The 19,874-nt window shown below is 41.0% G+C and overlaps 1 protein-coding gene across 2 annotated transcripts in view; it reads left to right on the top strand.

The window, feature by feature from the left end:
• PTPRG (protein tyrosine phosphatase receptor type G) overlaps nucleotides 1–19,874 on the top strand; it is an 813,122-nt gene that overhangs the window by 625,620 nt on the left and 167,628 nt on the right. For both annotated transcript variants that reach the window (XM_036737740.1, XM_036737741.1), the window contains exon 8: nucleotides 8,523–8,712. In XM_036737740.1, the coding sequence (XP_036593635.1) occupies nucleotides 8,523–8,712 (190 nt within the window). The remainder of the gene's footprint in view (nucleotides 1–8,522; nucleotides 8,713–19,874) is intronic.

Below are 19,874 nucleotides of genomic sequence, written 5' to 3'. Positions count from 1 at the left end.
TTTCTGGGGCTCTTTAGAAATGTGAGATTTTTACTTCATTTTATTTTGTTGTCCAATCCTTTGGTCTCATCAGTGTAGGGAATTCGGGGTCCTAAAGCTTTCTCCATCTATGTAGAGAAGGAATTTCCTGTAACTAAGAGTCCTAGAAAGTTTCCTGAGGACACGGTGAAATTAAGTGACTTTTTCGTGGTCACATATGTAATATTTATCAGAGATAGAACTTAAACTCAGGTCTTCCTGACTCCATGGCCAGTCCTCTAGCTCTTAAAGTATATTACCTGTATTCATCTAGCTCTCTGTCCATTTATTCATTATGCCACACAAAAATAAATGAGAAAAACTCAGTCGCCTTTCCTTGCATAGAACTCAGTACAGAATCTTCTGCAATCACATGCTTAGTGAGCTATTTTTGATGATGGAAATGATGATGATGTTAATCTACGTTGAATCATTTTCTTGTTTGTTGAAGAGAATTTATTCTCTCCAACAGGCCTCTTTTCCCCTTCGCCATTTACCATTGTGGAAAGGATTTGGTTGTTTCCGAAAAACAAAATGGCAGGCATGGTATGAGGAAAGGGAGAAGGGACTTTAGAGACCATCTAGTCCGCTCCTGTCATCTTACAGATAAGAAAAGTGAGAATCTCATCAGGGAAGTGACCTGCCTAAGGTGACACTGATCAGGTATTCAGTAAGCCAGGATTAGAACCAAATGCCTTTGGTCCAGTCAATTGTGCATCCATGCCAAAGACAACATTCTATGTTTTTGCCTATAATTAGCAAAACTCTAAATGCTCTGGGCTCTACTAATGAGCATAATACTCCAAAATTATTGTCTTTTTAAAGTGAAAAAGCAACAAAACAGGGCTGTCCACATCGGTCGGCCAATGCATTGTGGGGCTAAGTGTTGCTGTGACCATAGGGTTGACATATTCTATCCTAATGCATCCCCCAGAGTATCTTATTGTGATTATAATGGATGCTGGCTTTTGTTTAATTGCCATTTATATATTCATCCCTTAAAAACTGTGCATATCAAGCTTTTAATAGCTCATAATTATATTACTTTGGGTTTTAGATCATTTCCCCCCCTACAGCTACTGTGGTTTTTGCATAGACATTTTCCCCCCAATATTACGGACAAGAGCCCTTTGCGCCACATGAGTAGCGTGAATAGACTTCAACTCTTCCTTTTGATTCCAACAGACAGATTAAAAACTAATTATATTCTAGAATATTTTTATAATAAAAGCAAAGTTGAAATGATTTATACACATTTCCAGCCAACACATTTGCAATTCAAGGTTAAAATTATGCTTGAAACAGCACCGGTCAGAATGCAGTAACAGCTCCCCAAGCAGAAATAAAAGACGAACATTTTACACGTTCCCTTCAGAAGTTTAAAAGTCAGAGTAATGTTACAGAAATCTCAACTTTCATTTCTGGCTGCTCAATGATCCTGACTTCATTAGTGATGTTAAAGCAAAGATAAGTCGAAGAGTATTTATCCCGTGCAGGGGGAGGAAGTTCAAGCCTATAAAAACAGAGCATCTGCAGCTCTGGGATCTTTTTCTTCTGGGTTCTGGAATCCTGTTCATAGACAGATCTCAGAAATGCCTCACTCACTTCACCATGGGCTGTTCTAACATCCTCAACCTGAGGACCGGGTATGGCTACCAGGCGTTTTCACTGAGATCGTGGGATCATAGGTTCAAATCCCCAAGAGATCTTGGAGAACAGCTAGTCTACCCCCTTCATTTTACATATGAGGAAACTGAGGCCCAGAGAGGTTAAATGATTTTATAGGATCATTGATAGGTTTAAGGGGAGAAGGGACCTCAGAAGCCATAGAGTCTAGTCTCTTCATTTCACAGATGAGGAAATCAGGACATAGAGATGTTGAGTGATTTATGCAGAAACTAGTAAGTATCTGAGGAGGATTTGAACCCAGATCATCCTGACTTCGAGGCAAGTGCACCATCCATTGTGCTATGCCAAAGTCACATGACAGAGCCAGGTTTCACACTCAGGACCTTGATTCCAAGTTCAGAATCTGAGCTAGAGGCTCATAACAGAATGCTGTGATGAACTACCTTTTATCAGGAGATAGAGGAATGCCTCTTCTCATTCCCCGACCTGTTTTCCATTGATACACATTCACCTTCTGTTGTTGCCGGAGCAAAATAAGCTACTTTGGTGTAGGCCGTGGGATTTCTGTCGTTGGAGGTCTTCAGTCAAGGCTGTTGTAGTGGGAATTCTTCTTCTGGTATGGGTCAGAGTATGTAGCCAGTGAGATCTCTCCAAACTCTTTAATTTCTGGGATTGTCTGGTTTTTGAGGTTTTGTTATAGGCAGCTCCATAGTCCCTGCCTATGGCACCAGGGGATGATAAATTAGAAGATAGGATGGAAGGGCCATGAATTCTTTCAGTGCCTTTGTGGGTGATCCTGTTTATCTCTGTGCTTCTTAAATGACCGGACTATTCTTTAAGCTCATGAAAGGATCAAGTATAAGGAACTGTGTTCTAGACTTCTTTTTAGCCTTCTCTTCTCTTTTTATCCCATCCAAATTCTAAGAACATGGTAGACCCTCAGTGGTGAATATTCTTTCGCAATTTATTAGAATAACCGCTGGGATCTTTCAGAAGGACCATTGATGGGGTTAGAGAATGCTAATGTTAACGTGCTTCTGCTCCCCTATTTCTGAATTCAGTAATAATATGGATGCAAAAAATTGGAGGACCACTCCATACTAGGTGCCAAAAGCTGTTTTAAAATATTGTTCTTCTCCATCTGGTCTGGTTTCTCCCTTCTCCACTTCCCCTCTTCTCTTTTTGTCATCTGAGTTAAAAAATGGCTGACTTGGGGGATAAGGTCAGGACTAATGTTATTTTCTATCTCAAACTCTGGGCCAGATAATGAAAACTGAATAAAGACTATCTTGTATTAGGTAATATTTCCTGGTCTAAACACTTTTCCTGATAGAAATGAATGTGGTCCAAATATCCACTGATCATTGATGTTCAGAACTCCAGATCCAGATAATCCAGAATTTCTATTTATTTTGAGACATTTCCTTGAATATGTCCCCTGTTTTTTAGGAGAAACAGGTTAGGAGGATCAGGAGAAAACAACCATGATAAATGTCCATGGCTAGAAGTCAACCAGATTGAATTATGAAAGCACAATTCAGAATCTTATTAGCAGGCATCAGTGAGGAACACCAGGAGATAAGACCAAGCAGGAATAGTGTGTATTTCATTCACAAGGTCTTTTAGCTTTTAGGAACTCTTCATCAAGAGAGGAAATGTGGCCTTCCAGTAGGAAATATGTTAGATTTTCCATCAGAAGTCCTGGGTTCACATTCCAAAGCTGTTATTTACTCTGTGTCTGACTTTGGCTATGTCATATAACCTCTGGGCCTCCGTTTCTCATCTGTAATAAGAAAAATACAGTCAGGTTCCCATTAGTGCAAATACTGAATCTCCTGAAGTGGTCACATAATTCCAATCTGCACTTCATGTTACCACTGGACTAGAACTAATAACTATACCAATGAGGATAAAAGAAGTTGCCCAAGGTCACACAGAAGCTAAATATCTAAGGCAGAATTTGAACTTAGGTCTTCAGAGTATAGTGGACTAAATGGCTCCCACTTTGAAATCTTTGATGCCACAAATGGAATAGAAATTTTTAAGGTGAAACAAATATTGTGGATCATCTAGACCAACCTTTTCATTATGTAACAGGAAACTGAATCCCAGAAAGGAGAGAAGACATTGGGTTATCAAGCAACTGTGATACTAAGCAAAGCAATTTATCATCCCTGACTCTTAATTTCCTTGGGTGTAAATTAAGGATAAGGAAAGTACAACCCTGAGAGGTAGGTGATATGAAGGAATATGGTATGCAGAAAGTGAATTATGTTTGGAGTCAAAGGCCCCAGGTTCAAATCCTACTTGGGCACTTCGCATTATCAACAGACAGTTATTCAGTGTCTACAATAGGGTTAGGGTTAGGGCTTACCTGGGTTGTTGTTGAGTCATTTCTGTCATGTCCAACTCTTCATGACCCCATTTGGGGTTTTCTTGGCAAAGATACTGGAGCAGATTGCCATTTCCTGGGTAGAATGAAATGATCCTTACTCTCAGGGAGCTTATGTTATACTTAACCTTTCTTGACTTTATTTCCTCATCTGTAACTCAAATGGGGTGACCTTATTAGCTTCCCACTCTAAGTCAATCTCTGATTCTATGTAAAAGAAAGAGTGTTTTGCACACTGTGAAACACTATGGAAATCTGAATTTTTATTATTACTTTCAAATTTTTAGGGTTCAGCAGGGAGGATCACCTACCAAAAGGAAGCCACAGGCTAGCCATGTGTCTTGCCTGGTTAAGGGAACAAGGATATAAGATGAGGACGAGGAGCCAGGTCAAGAGGCCAGCTCTCCCTCTGTGTACACAGACCCCTTGTTCGTAATAATGTCACTTACTACCAAAATGGAATTCTGGCTGTATCCTCTCCTTGCACCCCACCCTGTCCTGCCCTGAGACCTGTGGGGATTTCCTACACATTAGCATTCAGTTTTCGTACATCAACCGGCAAAGCCCAACAGGCCAGAAGCCGGTCATTTCCGTTTCATTCATCTTCAGGAAATTAAAGGATTTTGGTGAGTATTCTCAGCCCAGGGAAGGGCACTTGAAGAGTCTGTTAAGCCTGTCTTCCTTTGCCTCCTTTGTGTGGGCTGTCAACTGAAGCTGTGATCTGGTTGACAATATAATATCTTTTAGGTCATTCGATCGTGTCTCAGAACCATCACATCCTTCCTTCGAGATCTTTGGACAAGTATAGTTAATGACAAGGAAACATCTGTAGCTTTCAAACGCCTAGCATGCCATTAAACTATAAAGGCAATTCAAGCTAAAAGAGTCTTTGTGTTGTGTTGTAGGCCTGCCTCCCTCTACAGTGATACGGCTAATTCTTGTCCTCAGCATCAGAAATAAATTCTAAAGAGGACTTCACATTACTTATCAAAGAAGCAAGTAGGTTGCAGAATAAACAAACTGTGGATGCATAGAATCCCAAGGAGTTTTGGAGACTCTCCAAAGCTCCTCCTTGTCCTCCCAGACCTCCCTGTCTTCTGGTAGTTGGATGACTAAGCCATGTAGGACAGATGATTGTTTCTTTTCATAAAAGATTTTCTTAATGATGGCTAGTGCACAGCGTAGCTTGATGGCCCTTTCCAGTGGTTTGTGTTTGTATGTTTGTTTCTGGGCTACTACACTCTTCTCTCTTTCCCCTCTTGACCCCTTAGAGAACTAGTTCAGTGTTACACTGCCCCCCTCTCCTGAATCCTTTGCCCTCTCGTCCTGCCAGAGCTCAGCCCTGAATTACTCCCGCCATCCACTTTGGTCCTACTCATGAGCTACTGGAAGAAGTTGGAGAAAATCATGAAACGGTGCTGAGTGGTTCCACTACAAATCTGTGTTACCTAATGTCAGCCAAGCCCTTGCTGCAGGAAAACAAGCCTTTCACACCTCCCTAATTGACTGTCTCCCACTCACCACGGCAGGTTTTCCAAACCTTTTCATTCTTCTTCCAAACTCTCATAGCCCCACTCCCTACACCCCTATATTTTACTGAAAAAATTAAGGTTATCATCCAAGAGCTTCCTCTCCTCCCCTTCTCTTAGTCCATATCTCACAGATCCTTTTCTATGCCCCAGTTTCACATCCTTACGAGGACAAACCCCCTCTACCTGAACATGAGATCCCATTCTGTCTTGTCTTCTCCAGCAGATCAACCTTCTGTCCTCATCACCCTGTCACTTAATCTTACACTTACCATCATGTCCAAAAACCTGTCACTCAACCCATCCATCCCCAGTGGCTATCATCCCATTCCTCTCCTTCCTTTGTGGCTGTTGGCAATACATATCACTCCTCTTCTGCTCCTCTTACTCTCTTCTTAACTCTCTGCAGCCTGGCTTCTGACCTCACTGTTCAACCAAAACTCTCCTCCCTCAAAGTTGCTAATGACCTTTTACTTGCCAAGTCTAATGTTTTCTTCTCAATCCTAGTCTTTCTGGACCGCTGCAGCTTGTGACACTGTTGATCACTCACTTTTCTTTGCTCTTCTCCCCTCTCTAGGTTTTCCTGGCACTATTCTCTCCTCCTACCTATCTGACCATTCTGTCTCAGTCTCCTTTGCTGGATCTTCATCCAGGTCATGCCTAATAGCTTTAGGTGTCCCACAGGGCTCTGGATTGTGTCGTCTTCTATTCTCCATCTATACTATTTCACAGGGTGATCTCATGAACTTTATGAACTCATTTACAATCTTTCCTGCTAATTTCCAAATTCATTTACCTAGCTCTGATCTCTCTGTTGGCCTCCCATCTCATATCTCCAACTGCCTACTGGACATCTCTAACTTTATGTCCTATAAAAATGTTAAACTCATCATAACCAAAACTCATTATTTTCCCCCCAAACCGTCCCCTTCCTGACTTTTCTATTTTACAGTGAAGGGTACTATCATTGTCCTAGCCATCCAGTCTCTTAACCTAGGTGCCATTCTCACCTCCTCACTCTCCCTGCCTCCCATATCCAATCTGTTGCCAAAGCCTATTGACGTTAACCTTTGTAATAACTCTCTTATATGCCCCCTTCTCCTCTGAGAAGCAACCTAGTATGGGGCCTTCATTACTTCATACCTATAATATTTCAGTAGCCCACTGGTTGGTCTCCCTGCCTAGTCCCTTCACACTTAAGGCTGTCCTCCACTCAGCTGTTAAAGTGATCTTCCAGAAGTGTAGGCATGACCATATCACCCACCCTATTCAATAAACTCCATTGGCTTCCTCCAAGATTGAATATAAATTCCTCTGCTTGGCATTCAGAGCCTGCTCTCCTCCATACCTTTCCAGTCTTCTTAAACTTGACACCTCCCCCAACACTGTAATACAATGACATTGGCCTCTTTGGAGTTCTCTCACAAGACACTCCCAGCTCTGGGCATTTTCACTGGCTGTCCCCCATGCCTGGAATTCCCATCCTTCCTACCTCTGCATTCTGGCTTCCCTCAAGTTCCAATTAAAATATCGCCTTCTATGGGAAACCTTTCGAGATCTCTTTTAATTCTAGTGATTTCTCTTTTTTGATTATATCCAATTTATGTTGCATATATCTTATCTGTGCATAGTTTTTACATGTTGTCACCCACAATAGACTGTGTGCTCCTTGAAGGCCTTTTTTGTTTCTCCAGCACTTAGCACAGTGCCTGATACATAGGTGGATGCTTAATAAATGTTTATTGATTGACTGACTGTTTAAATGTGTCCACTTCTCCCCTATCCTCACCCCTATTGTTTTAATTTTGTTCTGATAGGCAGACCAACTTTCTCCTTTTTAAATTTAAATCCATTTCTTCCTATTTGGTTTTCTCTCCATATCAAGAGCATCCAGTTAGCATCCTTCTTATAAAAACTTGAATCAAATTCCATCCCCTTCCTCAGCCTTTTCTTTAAGCTAAACTCTCCTTCCCCTTGCCCTGGACTTTGACATCTCCTCATAGAGTTCTGTGTCCTTTTTTTTTTTTAGCAAATTTGGTGGATTTTCATTGGACTTTCCCTAGATGGTCTTTTCAATTCACTTCAAATAGTTGTTCTCCAAGGAAAGCAGAAATACTTCATTTGGGGAAAAAATTAATTTGTGTGGGTAATTCCTTGGTTTCTGCTTAGTTCTGGAATAGTGTATCCAAATGTAGGCACCAAATTTTAGAAAGGGAGTTGATGAATTGGAGAGCATCTTGTCCTCTCTAGAAGAGACATAGCAGAATAATGAATTTAGTCGGTAAGCATATTTTAAGCACCTACTATGTGCTAAGCATTGGGATACAAAGAAAGGCAAAAGATAGTCCCTGCTTTCAAGGAGCTTGCAGTCTAATGGGGAGACAGCATGAATACAACTTTGTTTAAACAAGCATAAACTAGAAATGATGAACAGATTGGATGTAGGGGATTGAGATAGAATGGAAAGTCAAAGATGATATACATGGATTGGGGATTGGGAGGAGAGTAGTGCCTTGGACAATAATAGGGAATAGGTTTGGAGGGAAGGATAATGAGTGGAGTTTTAGATAATCTGAGATGTCAGTGAGACGTCCAGTTCAAGATTCTAGTAGACAGCTGGGGATGTGAGACTGTAGGTTAGGCAAGTCAGACCTTCTTTGTCAAGGCCATAGGGGTAGCAGTCTGTCTAATACAGGCTTCAATTTCTTGAGAGTTCATTAAGTAGCTCAGGCTAAGTGTTTCCTTGTTCCATGGCAGGACAGACATCCAAACTAGATAAGACTCTTGGCAGTGATTTCAGTGGGCAGCCTGGTTTCCTGTTGGATTTATCCAGCTTGGCATCAACACTTCCTGCCATTTTTCATTCTTATCAGCCCCCCTGGTTTGACCACACCAACTTTTCTAATGATTGTTCTCTCTCCCTGCCCCCCACCCTCTCCAATCCCTGTGTCCAGATGGAGGCCTTCTATTCCATCTTTACTACGGAACAGCAAGATCATGTCAAATCTGTGGAATATCTGAGGAATAACTTCCGACCAGAGCAGAACCTCAATGACAGGGTGGTGTCCAAGTCAGCCGTCAAAGATGCCTGGAGTCATGACATGACCGACCTGGAAAATCCACTGGGAACTGAAGCCTCCAAAGGTAGATGGGGACTGAGCGCCCTGGTCCTAGAAGAAATTCCTTTTCTTTGTCTTTTCTCTTTTTTTCTCTTTCTTATTTTTTGCTGGCACAAATAAGAGCTTTATTATGTGGAGGAAAAAGAAGGCAAAAAATAACTTTGAATAAAAGTGCCCAGAACCAATAGAGAACTACAGCTACTTGGCTTTAAAAGAAAAAAAAAAGGTATACATATGCAAAATGAGAGTCTGCAGGACAGTCATTTTAAGCAGAATTGGGAAATTACTTCAGGTTACTAATAAGAAAAAAGCCAAAGAAAGGCCTTTAGCTTTTAAACACTAAGTAGAAAACTCCTAAGTAGATAATTCACTGGACTTTTGGTACAGGAGAAACCAGTGAATTTGGAGTCCAGAGGGCCTTGGCTCAAATCCCAGCCATGCCAAGAGTGTAGGAAAAAGCTGTACATACAAGCCACCAAGACCTCTGGGGCACCAGATTTGGAGGCAGGGGATGTGGGGTCATGTCCAGACTCAGCTATTTCTTTCCCGTTTGACCTTCAGCAAAGTCGCTGAATTTCCCTGGGCCTCAGTTTCGTCATCTAGAAGAAGACAAAATTGGACTAAATGATCTTGAGGGCCCCTTTCAGTTCATTATCATTTAACAAAAGCTACAGTTCCCATTTCTAGAATGGTAATACTGTTTTTCTCATCTGCAACCTAACATGATAAGGACAAGCCCTCTACCACTTTCTGTATGACTTTCCTTATTTAGAGTTGCATAAGGCAATGGATGGTTGAATGACTTGCCCAAGATCACATCACAGTGTGGGAGAGGCAGCTTGGTATAGTGGATAGACAGATGAGCTTGAAGCCAGGAAGATTTTGGTTCTAGTCCCACTTCTCAGAAAGGAGCATAGATTTAGTTCTTAAGGAGAGCATAGAAGTCATCTGATTCATTATCCACATACAGAAATGGCATTACTTTATTGGCTACATTCTAACAGTCTTCTCCTCAGAGCCTCCAAACCCTGTCATTAGTTACTTGTCTATATAAGAAGTCCCCAGGAATCACAAAAACTTACCTTTTCTCACTTCCCCTTATGAAAGAAATATGACCATTTCTCATGGGAAGGCAGAAAATGGCTCTTGTCAATTTCATGATGTATAAAGATTAAGGATGATAAGATGCTGTGAATCCCAGACTGGGCAAAGACTAAAATGAATAGGGCTGAGAACCCAGGGGTACTCAATCTTGTTATGAAGGAGCAGAGAAGGAATAAGAAATGGCTTTCTTTGGTCTCTCAGTCTGAAGAGAGTTGGCTTCCCAAGCCAGCTTTCGAGGCACCTTGGTAGAATGTTAAGCTTAGAGACAGGAGACACCCCGGTGTGAAGCCTGCCTGCCTTTGACACTCGCTGACTATGAGACCTTAGGCAGGCCACTTAGCTTATTTTTTTATATTGTCTTTAAGTCTGCTCCTTAATTTGTAAAATGATGACTATAAGGCTTACTGGACCCTATGGGATATGGAATAGGAAAATGAAGATAAAGTGATTTATCAGCCTCAGAGTAATATAGAAATGTCTGTTACTGTTGTTACTCTCTTAGAAGCTCTGAATAAAGGTGAGTTTGCTCCATTTGGGGACTTTAGGAAAAACACTGATGAGCTGGAATTTGTCCATAGGAGAGCAGTCTGGACAATGGAAGGGCCTTGCGTTCTTAACAAATGAGGACTGTTTGGAGAAGCTGTGGATATTTATCCTAGGGGAGAGAAGACTCTGAGAAGACATGGCAGCTATCTCAATATCATAGATTTAGAGGTCAAAAGGATCTTAGAGGTCATTGAGTCCAATCCCTCATTTTGCAGATGAGAAAACAGAACCACAGGAAAATCAAGTGACTTGCCATCATTCATGCTGAAGGCGGGATTTGAACCCAGGTCTTCTTTCCATGATTCCCTGTCTACAAATATTTGAAAGACTCTCTTGGAAGAGAGATTAGGCTTATGTTTGGTTTCAGAAGGAAGAACCAAGAACAAAAAGTAAAAGTTACAAAGAAATGCATTTGGTTTGATATGAGGGAAAACTTCCTAGCAACCAGAGCTGTGCCATAGTGGAAAGGCTACCTCAGGAGGGGGTGGCCTCCCCATCCTTGAAGATCTTCAAGCAGAGACTGCGTGACCTTTTGTCAGGATGCTGTAGTTTTGGTTCAGGTGTGTGGGTTGGATCAGTTGGTCATTGAGGCTCCTTCTACCTCTGAAATCCTCTTGGCTTCTAAACTTTGTTCACTCGTGCCAAGTGGAGTCTGGTAGCATTTTTCTGACTGGTTTCATTCCTAAAAGTTATTCAAAACTAGGACAAGTTAACTGATTTGTTGACTTTGTGGACACAGGGGCAAATAGATTTGCGTTCTGTGGGTCTGTCCATAAAGGTCCTAGACTGATGTTGGCTGTCAAGTGTCTCTTTGTCTGGGCTGAAAGAGATGGTCAGAAATACCAGTAGCCTCTGTCTGAACAAGAACTCACAGGAAAATGGAAAGAGGGCTTCAGAACATGGATTTTTTTTCCTCTTTAAGTTTGCCTGGTTTTGTTTGAGGACCTTGAGAGAAGCAGGAGATGGGCTGGCCAGATTCCCTAGAGAAAAGCTGGGCTTTGGATAATTTGGGGGTCAAAGCATTGTCAAGGGTGTGATTTATTGTCCAGGCACAGTGTGAGGATTAAAAAACCCATGGGCACATAAAATACTTGGATTCAAGCAGCCACAGAAAATCTTCCCTGGGTTATTTTTTTTTTGCCTGGCTACAAATACAGAAAACAAGTGAACTCAGGGGCTGTCTCCCAGGAGAGCTTACTTGGAAAGAGTGGGGCTCTCAGGGATTGATTATTTTGTGAGGAGTGTGTAGAAAGGACTTGTGGGGGATGAGGAATTTCTATCACAAGTGAGCTCGAGCTCTCATAGCTCAAAATTGCTGGGGTTATGACAGTTATAAAGCTTTCCCCTGAAAAACTGGATGAGCGTACAGTATATCAGCAGTATATATAGATTGCAGGCACCTTATTACCTAAGAAACTTAGGCAAGATAATGCTTTACATTGCATTAAATTGTCAAAGTGGAAAAAAAGGTTTACCTTGAGTGTAGCTTCTTGTGCATTTGTGCAGAGCTGGAGATCCTTCTCTAACAGGAGAAGTCAGTGTTCAGTGTTTAGGGTACATTGGGGGTAGATTTTAGGCTCCTGTGCTGATTTTTCAAGGTGTTTGTAAATGATCGTGGCTCCTGATCCTTCTGGAAACAAAAGGAGAGTCAGAGTGAGAAAGGCCCTGTTTGTTTCCATTATAAGCACCTGCCTTCTATAGTTATATCTCAGCAACAGTTATAACACCATTTATATAACACCTACTATGTGCCAGGTACTATGCTAAGCACTACAAATATTATCTCATTTGAGCCTCACAGCAACCCCAGGAGGCAGATTCTATCATCTCATTTTACAGTTAAAAAAATTAAGGCAAATATGGACTAATGACTTGCCCATTTGGCTAAAGCTGAATTTGAACTCAGGTCTTCCTGACTCTAGACTCAGTGCTTAATCCATCATACCACCTGCCTGCTTCTAGCCCTTCACACTATTCCAGTCCTACAGTTTTTGTTGTTCAGTCACTTTTCAGTCCTGTCTTTTCATGACCCCATTTGAGGTTTTCTTGGCAGAGATACTGGAGTGGTTTGCCATTTCCTTCTCCAGCTTATCTTACAGATGAAGAAACTTAGGCAAACAGGGTTAAATGGCTTGCCCAGGGTCATACAGCTAGTAGTTGTCTGAGGCTGGAATTTTTTTGTTGTTGAGACAATTGGAGTTAATTAGTTGCCTAAGGTCACACAGCTAGTAAGTATCTGAGACCAGATTTGAACTCTTGAAGATGAGTCTTCCTGACTCCAGGCCTGGCACTCTCTCCACTGTACCACCTAACTGGCTCTCTAGTAGGTGCTTAATAAATATCTTTTGCTTGATTGGTTCAATGTACAGAGTTATATCAGTTCATTAGAATTAATAAAGTCCATGGTAGCTGTAAGTTTATGATCCAGTGAGAGTAAATGTATTAAACCCATCTAAATCAGAAGTTCTTGACCTTTTTGTGTCATGGACAAGCCCTTGGGCGGTCAGTCAGGTGAAGTCTATAGACCCCTTGTCAGAATAATGTTTTTAAATGCAGAAAATAAAATTAAAAGACTTGGGGAGGGGACAAATATGGTTGGTTCCTTTTAATCCTACATACTCTATCTTGTGCATTTTAAAACATCATCCCAATGGGTCATCTACAGACTTCATCCAGCTGCCAAAGAGGCAGCTGCCATAACACAACAAAGGTAAGACCCCTGAACTAAATACCTTCAGTAGGTCTCCCTACAGGATTAGAGGCAGAGCTAGAAGGGACCCTGGCCATTCCTCTAGTCCAGACCCACCTTTTTACAGAGAGAGCACCTGAGCCCCAGAGAGACTAAGTGATTGACCCAAGGTCATGCAGACAATCAATGACAGAGGTGAGATTTGAATCCAGGGCATCCAACTCCAAATTCAAGAGTCTTTTCAGCGCAGTCCCATCAAAAGACCAGAACTGAATTAAAGAACCACAGAGTTGAAAGGGACCTCACTAGCACAAGCCCTTGTGAGCATGCTGTTCATATGTTACTCTCCTTCTGCAAAGACTTTCATCCTATTTGAGAAGCTAAGACTTCGTGGGTAGCCTTGGACAAGTGCCTCCCCTTCCCCAGATTTACAGTGAAGGAGTTGGAATAGACAGCCTCCGAGGACACCTATTTGAGGTGACTTTGATATCCTGACATTTTATATCATATTTTATTATATACATATATTTATGTATTATGTATCTTTCATTTTAATATATATATATATATATATTTCTAATTGTTCCTGATGAAAGTTCATTACAAAATACATTATCTAAAGAAGTTGGAGCCTTAGTAGCCAAATCTGTCTGACAAAAACTGTTTCTTTTCCAAGAAAAGGTGAAAACAGGCATGACAGAGTCTTAAAATAATATATAGAAAGTGTTTTCCAGATTTCAAAATACTTTATCAATTTTAGTTATTAATAGCAATAATAATGATAATAATTCACCAAACATTTTAAATATAATGACCCCTGTCTGATAGGCAATATCTACCTGCCCATCTTAGCTACCTGGGATTTGGGTGATGGAAGATGTTAGAACCATGCCTTTGTCAAGTTACGAGCCACATAGGGAAAATCGTAGCTCGTATAAATCAATTGGAGCCCTGCTTACACTTCTGTTGCTAGGATTAATCATCTGCTTGTTTTCAGTAGCATATTCTCTCTATCAATCAATCAGTACATATGTAGTAAGTGCCTACTATGTGCTGAGCGCTATACCAGGCTGTGGGAATACAAGTAGCAAGAGTGAAACAATCCCTGTCCTCAGTAGCGTCCATGAGGAAATGCAAATGGGGTTGAATCTTCCTGCCATCTCTCTTTTATATCAGTGACATAGGCCTGGTCAACCTTTTCTTGTGCTGACATTTATAATCAATAGAAAAGTCTTAATTTAACAGCCTACTCTTTTCAGTAGTGGACGTGTTAGCTTTCCTGAATTTGCTGGACATTCCTCCCGTATAATAAGAAGAACCAATATTTATATAGCCCCTACTATGTGTCAGGCACTGTGCTAAGCACTCTACAATATTATCTCCAGTGATCCTCACGACAACCCTGGGAGGCAGGTGCTATCATTGTTCCATTTTAAAGATGAGAGAACTGTGCCTTAGGCATTCTACAGCATTTCTATTCTCCTCTTCTAAGACTTCATTATCTCTAAATGGGGAGGCAACATGGAGCAATGTGGAAGGGGCCCTGGTTCAGGAGGACCTGGGTTCAAATCCCAACTAAGACTTCGTGGGTAGCCTTGGACAAGTGCCTCCCCTTCCCCAGATTTACAGTGAAGGAGTTGGAATAGACAGCCTCCAAGGACACTTATTGCCCTACATCTGTGATCCTAAGGGGAAAACATTATCTTTTGGTTTCTTCTGGCCTTGTAGAGTCCTGGACTTGGAATCATAAAGACCCAAGTTCAAATCCTGCCTTAGAAATTTAATAGTTATGTGAATCTAAGCCCCTCTAAGCTCTAAATCTATGATCCTGTGATTCCCATAGCTCGTAACTGATGAGTAAAAATAATGAATCTTCCGAAGTAACCGCATGTGTTTAAATTTGCACTATTCACAGTTAAAACAATGTGAAATGTGGTCATTGGTTCCAGCCCAAAGGAAATGTGCAGTGTGAGTTCTAATAATATAACTACTCCAGAGGATTCAGTATTCCCACTAATCAGGACTTGGTCTTAAGTAATCCCTATATTTAGGTCCTCTCTGGGTGGCGCCATGATGAATAAGACTTTGCCTTGCCCTCAAGGAATTTATGGGGCAGCTGGGTGGGAGAGTAGATAGAGCATTCTGGGCTTAGAATCAGGAAGGTTCATCTTCCTGAGTTCAAATCCAGCCTCAGACACTTACTAGCTGGGTGACCCTGGGCAAGTCACTTCACCCTGTTTGCCCCATTTCCTCATCTGTAAAATGAACTGGAGAAGGAAATGGCAAACCACTCCAGTATTTTTGCCAAGAAAACCCCAAACAGGGGTCACAAAGAGTTGGACAATGCTGAACAATAACAGAAGAGACTGAAAACATTCATAAATAAATATACTGCACAGCGAGTATGAAAATTCCCTGAGGGTTTGTAGGCAGGAAGGTCTACTTCTCTCTGGAAGGATTAAGGACCCCACAGGGAGGAGATAACAGTTTTGCTGGCCACATGGGTAAAATTTCAGCTCATAGAGCAATATGAGAAGGGCAAGACCATAAGCAAATAATACTAATGCAGGGCTTCTCTCCCAACAAGTATTCTTATCACTTTTTAGAAGAACACAAGATCATGGATTTAAGACTAGAAGGACCTCAGAGGTCATTGAGTCAACATCTCATTTTGCAAATGAGGAAACTGAGGCCCATAAGAGTTAAGTGTCTCACCCAAAGTCACACAGCCATTGAGTAACAAAGTACAAGGATATTGAACCTGAGTAAACAAAATAAAATACTTCTGTTGGTGCTTTTGTTGTTTTCTTAAAGAAAACTCCAATGATAGAACAGTGGGAGAAGTCAGAAAAAATGCCTATCATCCTACTCCAGTGTTCTTTCCAAAGAAAGACTCATAATGAACATTGCCCATAACATTATTTTTCAGTTACAGTAAATGGAAAGCGTATATGGGTGAAGAGACTGCTGAAAAACATAGTTAATTCACAAGGCAGCTCTTTCTCAGTAAATAACTTTGACAGAGTTGATGATTTAATGGGAAGAGGTTCTCGTTATTCTGCAGCCCATCCAGGGCCCATGAGGAAGAATAGGCCTGTGATTAAGTGCTAAACAGCATCTATTGTGAAGACTCTCTGAGTGATGAATGGCAAAAAAAAAAAACAAAAAAAAAACATTTCTTCTAAGAACTTGAGGACATGTGGCTTATTAATTTAACCAAACCTGTTCAAGCCACAATGGAACCCAAGCCATTTGATCTGATAACTCAATTTGAGGACCTAATTAAAGGAGCCCAGAAAAACAGCAGAAAGAGAAGTGAAGAGAGCTCAGAATTGCTCCAGGATCTTGAGCCATTAACCCTTTGCTGAGGGGAAGACCTCTTGTATCTCTCATTACAAAGAAGTCCTCCCGTTTCATCATGTGGATTTCATCTTTTTGGCAATGCAGCTGAAGCACATACATTAGAATGTTCATAACCTCATTTATCATAAATCAAGAGACCTGAAGAAGGAAAGTGTGTGTGTATGTGTGTGTGTGTTTTAAGAAATCATGAGTTCTCCTCTTTGTTTGCTAATTTAGCCTGAAAATGCTACTTGACATTGAAATCATCATTTTCATTGTTTTGGGGGGGGAGGGATTAAGAGTGCTCTATTTTCAATTTAATCACTTGCACTCACCAAATTAATGAGCTTGAATTGCATTATCTTGTTAAAAGAAACTCTGATGTGAGCACTCAGTTCCCTTTTAGGCAACCACCCTCCCAGACACCCATAAAAAGAAAAAAACCCACAATTTCTTCTTAATGGCAAAAAATTTCAGCAAAGGGAATTTGGACTTAGAAGCATCATGGTAGAATTTCCTCTTTCACCTCTTATTAATGTCATGGATTCCAGTTCAACAATCTTGGGATTTGGAATTGCCTTGAAGGACAAGAAAAGCCTTCCAGACTTTAGATTTCTAGCTTCTCGCTGTCTCAATGCAATTGTCACTTTGGCCACCTGGTGAAGCCTGTGGACCCCTTCTCGGAATGTTTTTAAAGACATAAAATGCATTACACAGGAGTGCAAAGGTAATACATAGGAAACTGATTCTATTGAAATAAACATGTAATTTCTACCTGTCCAAGTTCATGGATGCCCTAAAAGTCATTCGTGGACCCATTTAAGAACCTCTGCATCTGGTTTATATTCAGTGGCTCCCTATTACTTGAAGGATTAAGTACAGATCCTCACCTTGGCATTTGAAATCCTCCTCAAGATAACTCCTAGGTACCTGCCTTTCCAGCCTTATTTCATGCCATTTCTCTTTGCTCTATGTTTCAATCCAACTGGCCTAATATTTCTATCATGTGCAATACTCGAAGTGTCATCTTCTAGCACTGAGTCTTCACTTCCATCTCATAGAAATCTTAGCTTCCTTTAATGACAACCCAAGTTCCGCCTCCTACACAAGGCCTTTCTCCAGGGTAGGAATCCTTACTTCCTTCTCCCTCTTGAAATTCCGTTATTTGACTTTGTATATGCTTTGTATTGACTTACCCATAGGCAGACTACATTCTCCATCCTCCTGCTAAGATAGAAATTCCTTGTGAAATAATATAAGCAAAGGGCTTTGAAAGTGTTAAATGGCTAAATAAATGGGTTATTATCATTTTCGTGTTAGGGACAGCTTCCCTTTTGTCGTCATACCCCCAGCGTCCAGCACAATTCCCGGCACTTATTGTGGGTGTCATTGACTGAATGGCATTGAGTAGCCCAGTCAGTTGCAAGCTCGCTCAGCTGCTTAAAGTGCCATGTCGATGAGGCCGAGATCACAAGTTCATTTCGTGTATTTCTCCCCTTTCCAGTCGTGGTGTTACTGATCAAAATGAAACTAACTCATATCAACGAAGGGGACTGGGAGTACTCCTGGAAAAATCAACTGAAAGTCCGTATCAAGTCCAGGAATACAAATTCTTTTTCTTTCATGTGCAAAGGACAGGCCATTATCATTAATTTAGGCTTTGGCCACAAATCCTGAAACATCTCCTGGTTGATTTTCTTCCTGGTAGAGTTGGAGGCTTATCTTTAGAATGGCCCGCAGGGCCTCAGGAAAGTTCTGCTACTCATCCTGCACAGATGAGAACCTCTCTCTCTCCGACTGGGAGCCCTCTGTTTGCAGCCTCATTCAAGCCTCACACTGGGTTCAGAAATAGGCGATGGGTGTGGGCATCATTCTGCATCCAGTGCATTCCAACAAGCATTTATTAAGCTCCTGCTATATGCAAGGCACTATGCTGAGTACTAGGGATACAAAAATAAGAAACAGTCCGTGTTCTTGGTGAGCTTACAGTTCACTGGACTGATGAACTATATGATGAACTATATAGATGGAGGCAGCTAGGGAGCGCAGTGGATTAAGTGCTAGGCCTGAAGGTAGAAAGACTTAAGTTCAAATTTGAATTCAGATCTGAATTGCTAGTCAGTTAACCCCTATTTGCCTCAGTTTCCTCAACTGTAAAATAGATATAATAGATAATATAATCTAATAGTAAAATAAATATAATAGTTTCCTCAACTGTAAAATAAATATAATAGTAGCACCTAGCTCTTGCTTATTGTGAGGATCAAATGAGAAAATATTTGTAAAGCACTGAGCACACAGTAAGCGCTTACTAAATGCTTGTTCCCTTCCTTCCTGAATATATAGATAAATGCATTATAATTTGAGAAGTGAGAGTATTAACAATGAAGAAAAATAATAAAATAATAGATTTATGGGTAGAAGGGATATTCGATGCCATCAAACTCCACCCCTTCATTTTACAGATAAGGAAACTGAGACATAAATGCCATGGGTTAAATGACTTACACAAGGCCAGACAATGAGTGAAAGAGGTAGGATTTGAACTTGGGGCCTCTGGCTAAAATGCAATGTTCTTTCCACTGTACTGCATTGCCCTTCAATAGTTATTAAACATTTTTCCTATATTGTTCTCATTGACGCTGTTTTTATCCAGAAGACTTTTCTATCATTTCTAAAGGATCAATTTTAGCAGGAGGTTTTTTTTTCCCCATATTGCTTATCTTCCCAGGGCTGCACTCAAGGACGTATTAGCTTATGATCTCGTTGGGTAGCAAGAGAGTCGTCCACACTAATTTTACTCCAAGTTTTCTCTCCAGTATAAGTTATTTTATGTAGCGTGAGTTTTTCTCTTCTTTCTGGAAGGATTCCACACTCATTGCAAGCAAACTGTTTCTCTGAAGTCTCTGATCCCTCCTAAGGTTTGAAATGTTGCTGAAGGCTTTCCCACACTGACATTCTAGCGGTTTCTCCCCTGAATGAAGTCTCTTATACGCAGCAAGCTTTCTATGATCTATGAAGGCTTCCCCTCATTCATTGTGCACAAAGAGTTGATCTCTAATAGGAATTCTCTTAGACCTCTTAAGTGGCAAGATACGCCTGAAGGCTTTCCCACAAATCATTACATTTCAGGATGAAGAAAATCTTTCCAGAGGAGGTAGCATCTGAGCAGAACCATGAAGGAAGATAGAGATTCTAAGAAGCAGAAATGACAAAAGGAAATGCCTCCCAGTCATTGCGTACAGTCTTGTAAAGGCACAAAATTAGGACGTGGAAAGTTGGGTTCATGGAACAAACATGTCAGCCGCCATGACTAGAATGTAGAGTGGTATGAAGGGGAAGAAAGTGTAGTATGCCTGAAGAAGTGAAATTGAAAGCAGGCTCTTGAAATAATCTAGACAGGAGATGATGAAGACTGGAGCTTGAATGGTGGCATATCATAGATAGAAGTGACTGGATGAAGAAGAGGGAAGGCAGCAAGTATTTATTAAGTGCCAGGCGCTGTG

Source organism: Trichosurus vulpecula, chromosome 9 (assembly GCF_011100635.1).
Source record: "Trichosurus vulpecula isolate mTriVul1 chromosome 9, mTriVul1.pri, whole genome shotgun sequence".
In the NCBI taxonomy this organism is placed as follows: Eukaryota; Metazoa; Chordata; class Mammalia; order Diprotodontia; family Phalangeridae; genus Trichosurus; species Trichosurus vulpecula.
Note: the sequence above shows the minus strand (reverse complement) of the source record. Positions and strands in the feature narration are given on the sequence as shown.